Source organism: Camelina sativa, chromosome 13, assembly GCF_000633955.1.
Source record: "Camelina sativa cultivar DH55 chromosome 13, Cs, whole genome shotgun sequence".
NCBI lineage: Eukaryota > Viridiplantae > Streptophyta > Magnoliopsida > Brassicales > Brassicaceae > Camelina > Camelina sativa.
Genome location: NC_025697.1, coordinates 4,574,842 through 4,585,099, shown reverse-complemented (window position 1 = coordinate 4,585,099; position 10,258 = coordinate 4,574,842). Strand labels below are relative to the sequence as shown.

General features: G+C 34.3%; 2 protein-coding genes and 1 non-coding gene across 3 annotated transcripts; 2 read left to right on the top strand and 1 right to left on the bottom strand.

Annotated features, from left to right (window-relative positions):
- TRNAG-UCC lies at positions 2,276–2,347 on the top strand. Its single transcript has one exon. It is a non-coding gene; the product is annotated as a tRNA-Gly (tRNA).
- Positions 2,625–3,573, bottom strand: LOC104735134. The gene has a single exon (XM_010454862.2). It carries the CDS (start codon positions 3,519–3,521, stop codon positions 2,631–2,633), a length of 891 nt encoding a protein of 296 aa, XP_010453164.1. The 5' UTR covers positions 3,522–3,573; the 3' UTR covers positions 2,625–2,630.
- On the top strand, positions 5,087–9,289 carry LOC104735133 (glutamate receptor 2.5-like). The gene is made up of 5 exons (XM_010454861.1): positions 5,087–5,400; positions 6,282–7,618; positions 7,845–8,160; positions 8,292–8,698; positions 8,776–9,289. Exons 1-5 carry the CDS (start codon positions 5,127–5,129, stop codon positions 9,154–9,156), a joined length of 2,715 nt encoding a protein of 904 aa, XP_010453163.1. The 5' UTR covers positions 5,087–5,126; the 3' UTR covers positions 9,157–9,289.

Below are 10,258 nucleotides of genomic sequence, written 5' to 3'. Positions count from 1 at the left end.
TGTTACCAATCACTAACAAAACTATTTTTTTTGAAGTTGAGTTTGAATAATCATGTGTTATGGTTGATGTACAAGTTTGAGGTATATCCTTTGTAAAATTGTTAACTCAAAAGATTATTCAACATTATGGAAATTTTCATGAGTTAAAGATGTGGTAAGTTGAGTTATCTATTTTTTTAATTAAAAAAACAAAAATTCAGTTATATAATACAAAAGAATTATTGTGTGGGCTTCACTTTATTAAGCTTTTCACTATAGGCCCATTTGATTTGGGCTAATGGTAACTCTCTAACAAGCTCCTGAAAAAAGGTTAACTCTCTAATGGACGATGATTGTTTAGAGAACATTGATATATGTTATTTAGTTTTACTCTTAGCTATAATTTCGAGCCTCAAGTTTATCGATATTCGTAATTATTTGGCTTTTATTAACAACATCCATATAAATATAAAAATGGAAAAGAAAATTAAGACACTCTACTTGTAATTGGTATAAACAATATCTAATTTTTTCTTGTCTTCATCTATGTCGTTGGTACTCGGCTTTCCAAGACATATTATTATAGATAAATTAAGTTGGGAAATGATCATATAAAGAAATGACAAAAACAAAACGTGGAAACCGGCATTGATTTCAACTTCGATCAAATTTATATTTTTAGGGACTTGGGAGTCTTTCTTTTATTGTTCCGATCCTGATTATATGAAGTCTTTATTTGCTAAAGGTTCTACATTATGGAGTGTGTTAAAGAATATATATATATATATATCAACTTGTATAATTTAAGTGAATAAGTATCGAGTTGAATAAAGCCACTTATTATTATTACTAACCACAATCCACAATAATCCACATTATCCCTTTTGTTTTTAACCGCACCATTCTCACCAATCACAATCTCCATCATCTTAGCACAATAAAAATGATTTGGTGGATGATTTACTTTAGGGTTTTGTGAAGTATCAATGATATCAACAAATCATTATTGATGGACAAAATAGAGGTGACCTTCTCCACTTTGGCACGAAGAAATCAATTAGTCAAAGCGTACTTCAGGCTTTTTGGTAAATTAATTATATTATTGTCTCAATATATTGATTTGATAATAATACCTTACTATCTTATACTTCATAGATCCCTTTGGTTTGGACCACTTCCGAACTAGTAAAATAGTAGATGTGCAAGTGGTTACCTAACAAATTGTATGATTTGATGTCAAGACTTTTTTTAGTTCAAAAAAAAAAAGATGTCAAGACTTCATTTTGTTGACTAACCAATTTTATCCACTTATTCTATAATTTAATGATTAATGTTGGTTTAATTATTTGTATGACATAAGAAAATGTGTCTGCCTTTGACAAAGACGTAATTATTAGCTAATTTTCATATCAACATTACATGGAATGATTTGTATTTCTATTGCTATAACAACACATGATGGTTTTTTTTTTAAATGATGTTTATATAACAATCACGACCCAGGCGACGAAAATGGTACACCAAAGTATCCAACAGAATACAGATCAAACTCATCAAAATAAATTTACAAGATCTTTGCCAATCACGATTTTCATTTATTTTGTCTTGGCGAAATAATGACATCAGACCGAGTCTTTTCTCTTCTATGGTCGTCGTGAAGTTAAACGTATATATTCACCAGACAAAATATATTTATCTCTTGTTATTGAAATTCATAAGACACTTCAAACAACTCGTGTTAACCTGCTAAAAATTTGTCAAAACAACCAAACACTAGAAACCCCAGGAATGGACCGATTTGCTAGAGTAGCCTTGTGGGTATCAACCTGTAAAACAATGTTCACTAGCCAATCATAAAGGTTATATATATCATATTTTAGATAAAGCCGATAGTATGCTTTTGTATGTGTACATAAGGGCTTGTTGAATACTAATCAGCAATAATCACATATCCACGCATGCCTTATATAGTGTCAATGACATATCCACGCATCCCTAGTTGGCTATTCTTCAGTTTTAAGGGATCTTTCCTTTTCAATAAATTTCTAATTTTTACAATTTTCGATCATGAATTCCGAGAAGAAGGAATAAAAGAGAGAGAGAGGGGCTAATCTACAAATTAGTGATGGCTCCAAGCCTCCACTAAACTTAATAATGTACAAATATTTTTTCTTGGTATGTTCATCCAGAGATGGGAATAGGCCTGAAAATTTTAAGTTCATATTCTAGATTTAAAAACTTTGACAGATCTTATATTTCAAGTATATATACATAAATAATGCCTAATTGCCAGCTAGCGTCTGTAGTCCAACGGTTAGGATAATTGCCTTCCAAGCAATAGACCCGGGTTCGACTCCCGGCAGACGCAAATATGTCGTTTTTTAGTAACGACTCCCCGACCACCTCTGGCTTCCCACATTTAGTATACGACTACGATTCGTTCATGTTGTTATTCAAAGAGTATAACTGTATCATCGATTTGGTGAGTTAAATAGGAAAAAAACAGTTTTCTTCGACATTACCTTTGGATTCACAAATTATTAATACATATAATTCAGAATGTAAACTTTAACATTTAACAATCTTACTTTAAAGTTTGTTTAAGTCATACGAGTACAACGACCAATGCGGCCCATGTCATTTGGTTTAAGTTAACCATCTCTATTCTCGCTGAACTTACGAGCCCAAATATGTTTTCCATTATACTTAAACTTTTGTATCTTCTTGCCGTCGAGTATGCGATCCACAGTAGCAACTGAATCCAAGACCAACTTCGCATAAAGTGTTTGTTGTTGACCATTATTAGGACAGTTGTCGTTGTCCTTGCCCTCATTCATGTAAACGCCTTCAACACAATTTTCTCCATAATTTTTAGTGAAAAAATGTTTCACCTCTTCTTGCGACACTGGAAACCCACGAGAAAATGTTATAAACATTGTCCTTTCGTTATCAGTCGCTATGCAGTTAGAGTTCCAACCCCATAGACCATGTGAACAAAAAGATAAGTTGTTGTTGAAGAGATTTTCTCCATCGGCAATTACGTTGATGCTTCCGAACGTTGGATGGGGGAAACCGGGGATGATAAGAGGGTGGCGGAGTCTGGTGAAGAAAGAATATGACGAAGAAGATGGAAGAACTCGCTGAAGGATGTCAGAAAAAATTCTAGAACAAACCGTTGTTAAAAAGTTTTTGATTCCTGTGATTGCACTATATCGGTATTTGTAGATTATTGGAAGAGATATGTCTACTGACATGAGTTCTGCGGTGAGAGGGATCTGATTCAAATCATTTGGCTGCTCGTCGGAATCGAGGCATTGGAAGCAAGAAACAGCCTCATTAGCTAGAGCCACTACGACTGGATCGCTTAAAGCCAATATGGTTGATAAGATGTTTTGGGAGAAAAAGTCTTCAAGCCAAAACCATGTAGCCATTACAAGAAGTGACTCAGCTGGAGATCTTGAGAATTTTAGGACAAGTTTTGAGAATAGTTTTCTGTCTTGAGCATGAAAAGTGTATAGTTGTTCTCTGGTGGGAGGTGACATAATCGATTTCGGATTTCAAGATGGCTATTGGAAAGAAGAAAAAAAAAATGTGAAAACGATTTGAAGGTTGTTGGAATTTATCATTGTCACAGTCTGAATGGTTTGTTTTATACACTTATGAGTAGTTAAGAGGGTCAAATAATTTAAAAGGTTATTCAAGCTAATGAATGGTAAGGAGTTAATTATCTTATCCAACCACAAACCAGATGTTAATTAATTGATAGTTTCTAAGTATGACAGTTACAAAAGAAAAAAAGGCAAAGAAATGAGATTTTTTTCTAAGTATTGCTCTGCTACATGTAAATTTCACCACTAGTGACAAGATTCTCTTGGAGTTTAGTGGACTATTGACATTGAATACTAATGACTATTACAGGGTAAATAAAAAATTAGTTTATCAATTAATTATTTTTTTAGCAAATTATTCTTACTATATGGGATTAAATGATTAACTATAATTAGACACCAAAGTTTTATTAATTAAGGTGGTCAATGGGAATCTGTCACGTCTCAATTCATTTTATGTATTATGTAATGTCTTTATATTTAGACATATTAATTAGAAATTATATTTATTGTGTAGTATATATTACCTATTTGGCTATTTTATGGTGACATTTCTTTGCATCCTACTCTTTTCTTTTTATTTAATTGGTGAATATTTATTTTCTACTTTTCTGATTGGCTATAGAAACTGTTTAGTTATTTCTTGGATAATCTTGAAACTTTTTAAACCATATATTATCTTTATATATCTTTTATTTTAAATATCAATCATTATGTAATTCGAACTGGTGAGAAATAATTAAAATTTTCAACAAGTATATTCATTCACCCATGTACAAGTTTTTACGCCAAATCATATTTTCCCTGATAAACGAATTTTGAATACATTGTCCAAAAGACAGTGTCACAGAAATATGTTAAGAAAACCAAAAAGAAACTATCGTACATATGTATGTTACTAACTTACTAATGTGTGCAAATGAGATTTATTTAAGAGAGATACAAAAGAATACAATGAAAGATTTGATTATGGCCTTGTCCCTTTATTCATTTGGATGGACCATCTGAATCATTAATGTTGTTCGTTTTTGTCAAAAAAAGAGCATCATCCATTTGAAACTCATTTGGATGATTCTAATTGAGCCATTTGGATGAAGATGGTTCATAAAAAAATAACAGGAGAATTATTGATTAACCATCCAAATGAATTATTTTTTTATCTTGTTTGTTAGCTCATTTGCCATTGAAATGAATCATATGTATCATTTAAATAGATTATTTACATGGAAATGTTAAATGATGAAACTAACATGACCTATATACACTTTATTCTTTCTACCCAACAACAGAAACCAAGTCAAACCAAACTAAATGACATTTGCCTCATATGGCAAACACGTAAAGTACGTCACTTATTTTTGTGTGGTTTCCTTGGCAACTAATACATGCAACAAATTCTCTAAGTTATGTTAAATTAATAAATAGTCTACTAGCGAATATCCGACACTTCGATAATTAAAGTTGAATGGTTCTATTCTTCAAAACTATCTATACTTGACTCGTATTTCCTCTTGTAGTTATGAAACAACCATAATAGCGATGTCTTTATTCCATCATCTCGTGTCTCGTTCTCTTCCTTTATGGCTTTTATTTGTTCTCATATTCTTAGTATTGCTCGGGAAATCTCAAAAGGAAGCTTTACAAGTTCAAGTGGGGATTGTTCTTGGCACTAATGGGACCGTAGCAGATATGAGCTTTCGAGCTGTTAACATGTCTCTGTCGGATTTCTATAACACTCATAATGACTTCAAGACAAGGATTGTCCTCAACATCCGAGACTCCCAACAAACTGTTGTTGGTGCTGCCGCTTCAGGTACGTACGTTCTCAATCTTGCGTTGTGGTCTTGCATCGTTCGTACTATATTTTTCAATAAAATTATTTATAATATAGTACGAATACTATATTTACAAAGGTTATCGTTGTTTTCCATATTTTGGTGTCGATTTTTGTTTGCTAAAAACTTTGGGATGAAATATTAATTGTTTTTGTTTTTAGTTGGGCTGCAGTGGCACTTTTTAAAAAAATTAAGGCTTAAGGTATTTGATTATATTAATTTAACTTATAAGTGCAGCAACTCTTATCATATGGCTGCACCTATGTATACATATGTGTATATATATATTACAATCTTTTGTTGATATCATTTACAAAAAAAATTCTTATAATAACTAAAATTTTATATGTCCTCCAGCAGTTTTTACCAAACAAAAAATTCCTATAATAACTAAACTTTGGGATAAAACTTTTGAACTTTGGAAGACTTGTTCTTTCTAAAAAATAGTCAACTATGTTAGTTTTCTTGACAAATCTAATATATCCTTGTCCTTTGAAAGTGAAGACTGTTAAAAAAATCAGCAATACCAACAACATAAAGAAAAAACTATATCTTTCGAAAAAGAAAACTATATATGTATGTTTTGTGAAACACACGAAATTAGTAAACATAAAAATATTTAGATCTAATAAAAATAGAACTCTAAAGTAGTAAGCAATAAGGTGTAAATTAGCGCGCTTTCTCCGACTCAACTAACATTCGAAACAAAGCCAATAAGGTGTAACTTACACTATAACTAAACTTTAAAAACTTGAAACCATTACAGAAAAAAAAAACAAAAGATTAACACGGAGCTTCAAGTAATTAAGTACGTCGGTTAAAACTTACAAAGCTACGATTATAACCATAACTTCTGCAGCTCTATATTTGATTAAGAAGAAGGAAGTGGTGGCCATTATTGGACCAGGAACTTCAATGCAAGCTCCATTTTTAATCAACCTCGGAAATCAATCAAAAGTTCCGATCATTTCATTCTCAGCAACAAGCCCTCTTCTTGATTCCCTCCGTAGTCCATATTTCATCAGAGCCACACACGACGATTCGTCTCAAGTCCACGCCATTAGCGCCATCATAGAGTCATTTAGATGGAGAGAAGTTGTGCCTATTTATGCGGACAATGAGTTCGGAGAAGGTATTCTTCCTTACTTAGTTGATGCTTTTCAAGAGATTAACGTTCGTATCCGATACCGAAGTGCCATATCAGTACATTCCTCTGACGATGGAATCAAGAAAGAGCTTTACAAACTAATGACCATGCCCACTAGGGTTTTTATGGTGCACATGTCGCCAGATCTCGGATCGAGGCTTTTCTTGATAGCGAAAGAGATCGGTATGATGAGTAAAGGATACGTATGGATTGTTACAAATGGTATAGCTGATCTCATGAGTTTAATGGGTGAAACTAGCTTGAAGGACATGCATGGAGTTTTGGGTGTCAAAACATATTTCTCAAGATCAAAAGAGCTAATACATCTTGAAGCTCGTTGGCGAAAAAGTTTTCAAGGAGAAGACCTAAACAATTTCGAGTGTTGGGCTTATGATGCTGCCACAGCACTTGCAATGTCAGTTGAAAAAATCAGTAATGTATACATGAGTTTCAACAAGTCCCAAAAGAACACTTCAAGAGATGATACTGGGACTGATCTTGATGATCTTGGCGTCGTTCTTTCTGGTCCTAAGCTTCTTCAAGCGTTGACAGCAGTCAGTTTCAATGGCGTTGCCGGGAGATTTCAGTTGAAAAACGGAAAGCTAGTGGCAAAGACTTTCAAGATTATCAATATAGAGGTAAGCGGGGAAAGAACCATAGGATTTTGGAAATCAGAAGTGGGGTTAGTAAAGAACATAGGAGTGAATCAAACAAGCATTAATACATTAATATCACACAGCTCCCACCGCCTTAGATCGATAAAATGGCCTGGGGACAGTGACTCTGTGCCTAAAGGCTGGGAATTCCCAACAAACGCTAAGAAGCTACGAATAGCAGTTCCAAAGAAGGATGGTTTCAACAATTTTGTCAAGGTAACAAAAGATGAAAACACTAATCTTGTAACGGTAACTGGATTTTGCATAGATGTTTTCGACCTGGTGATGAAACAGATGCCATATGCTGTCTCCTATGAGTACATCCCCTTTGATACTCCAGATGGCAAAAGTCGTGGAACTTACAACGACATGGTTAATAGTGTGTTTCTTGGGGTAAGCATACTTAACACTAAACCTTAGACAAAACTAACACTACATTTTTTATTTTTTTCCTTCTTTCTTTGATAATCATGACTCTTGAGACTTGTACAAAGTTAAGATTTCTTGCCAATTAAAAAGCCAAAATATATACAGTATAAAAGGATAACTGATCGATGAAACTCAAAATCCAGTATTATATTGAGCTAAAAGTTTTATATTTGTTTTCAAATGTTAACAGGAGTTCGATGGAGCTGTAGGTGATACAACAATCTTGGCTGATCGGTCGCATTATGTAGACTTCACGTTGCCATACTCGGAGACCGGTGTTGTATTCGTGGTGCCAATCAGATATGGGAATGAAAATAAAGAATGGGTATTCTTAAAGCCTTTAACAAAGGAGCTATGGTTGCTCAGTGCTGGTTCTCTTCTCTTCATTGGAATCATGGTTTGGATTTTTGAGTACCAAGCAGATGAGGATTTCAGGAATCAGAAGATAGTTGATAAAATATCAAATGTGTTCTACTTCTCATTTTCGACTCTCTTTTTCGCACACAGTGAGTGTTTTTTTTTTTTTTTTTTTTTTTGTCACACATAGCTTTTTTCAGCTTTAATCAAAAACCAATTACTTATAAATAAATCTTTGGGAAATATATATAAATTGATAAACCACAATTTAATTTTATAGGTAAGCCATCAGAGAGCTTTTTCACAAGGGTTCTTGTTGTGGTTTGGTGCTTTGTGCTGCTAATTCTGACTCAGAGCTACACAGCAACACTGACCTCGATGATGACTGTTCAAGAGCTTCGACCAACAGTGAGACACATTGATGATTTGAAGAAAAGTGAAGTGAACATTGGATATCATGCGGGTTCGTTTACATTCGAAAGATTGAAACAAATGGGTTTCAATGAATCGAGGTTAAAGACTTATAGTTCTCCCCAAGAAATGCATGAGCTATTCCGTAACAAGAGCAGCAACGGTGGTATTGATGCTGCGTTTGACGAAGTCGCTTACATCAAGCTTTTCATAGCTAAATATTGCTCAGAATATTCCATTATTGAGCCTACCTTTAAGGCCGATGGCTTTGGTTTTGTAAGTAAAATGAGTTACTGTTTTACATTAGGATTTTGCAAAGTGATATTGAAGCTTCATATTAAACTTTTTTGTAGGCCTTTCCATTAGGATCTCCTTTGGTGCCGGATATTTCAAGACAGATCTTGGACTTAACAGAGAGAGAGATGAAAGCTATGGAGAAGAAGTGGTTCCTTGAAGAAAAACACTGTGTTGATTCTACCACATCGGATTCTCCAATCCAGCTCAATCACCACAGCTTTGAAGGCCTCTTTTTAATCATCTTTGTTCTATCCATGCTCTTACTCTTAGTCATGTTGGCCCGTAAAAGTTACAAAGAGAGACATCGCAATGAGCTCGATGATGAAGGCGAATCAAGTGTCGGTCAAGAGCATGCCCAACGTAAGATGACAAAGGCTACAACCATTGGAAGAGCTGGGACACCGTCAAGGCTAAAGTCAACAGAAAAGTTGGGGTGATTGAAATGCAATCAGAAAAGTTGCATTTAAAATAAGTAAAACATAAAAGAAATGTAATCTGTACGTGCTACATGTAATGTATGTGTTCAATCAATTCTAAGTATCGAAGACGGACGTCTTAGACGGTAGTAATAACAAGGAGTCTTCGCAGCTTAATAATTCTCACGTAAAGACTAAATGCTGAAGACTTTAATAAGCGTAATAATCTCTTGTACAGAAAAGACAGGACAGTTCTTAACTGTTGGGAGTTGCTCGATCTCTGGTTTTTAAAAGAATTACAAAGGGTCTAAATATATGGAAAACCCTGTCCTCATTGAAAAGACAAAAATAGCTACAAACTGCTTTGAACACCAACAACAACAACAACAAGGGACACGATGCTACTTCCTGAGAGACGATGCTACTTGTTTAAGACGGCACTGAACAAAAGATAAGAAGAAGAAACAAGCATTAATATCAAAACCAGACAGAACCAAGCTTTTGCACATTTGGTAAAAGTATTTCACACTTACTGTATGTGGAAACGTCTCTTGTACCTGTCCAAATTCAAAATTGCTACATTACTACCCAACTCAATATCAAGGGGAGCTTTTAGTGGACCTATAATAATCAAACTCCATACCTGATTAAGAACCTCTGAATCCGAGGTAGATGCAACAAATGTGTAGTGCAAAATGGTAACTTTTTTTAAACTTAGGAGTGATCCTAAAGGCTTCCTAGGCCCAAAGACTAATCATCTGGGACCGGGGAAACCATGTTAAATTTCGAACTTCCGTAGCCAATGGTACTCGAACTAGCGGGACTTTTCTCCCTTTACCACTGGACCAAAGCGACTTGATTAAAAAAAAAAAATACTTGCCCTTTCAGTGAGATCGTTGATCAATGTAAATTTCAGGATTGTATAAATAAAATACTTGCCAGTATGTCGTAGTTGATAAAAATATTGGCACGCTCAATGTCAATGCCTCTCCCTACCAAGTCTGTCGCCACAAGGATCCTCTTGTGCCCTTCCTTGAAGCTTTTGTAGCGAGTGCAACCTACACATCAGTCCATCACATCATATTAGCCTTCAAAGTTGGTCTACATGAGGGCTTTAAGAGCA

What these genes read in the sequence shown, in the direction of transcription:
- LOC104735134 (XM_010454862.2), bottom strand. Translation starts at nt 3,521, where the DNA reads ATGTCACCTCCCACCAGAGAACAACTATACACTTTTCATGCTCAAGAC.
- LOC104735133 (XM_010454861.1), top strand. Translation starts at nt 5,127, where the DNA reads ATGTCTTTATTCCATCATCTCGTGTCTCGTTCTCTTCCTTTATGGCTT. An exon ending in TGTTGGTGCTGCCGCTTCAG is followed by an intron (nt 5,401 to 6,281) that starts GTACGTACGTTC and finishes TAACTTCTGCAG; the next exon opens with CTCTATATTTGATTAAGAAG. An exon ending in GACTCTCTTTTTCGCACACA is followed by an intron (nt 8,161 to 8,291) that starts GTGAGTGTTTTT and finishes TTAATTTTATAG; the next exon opens with GTAAGCCATCAGAGAGCTTT.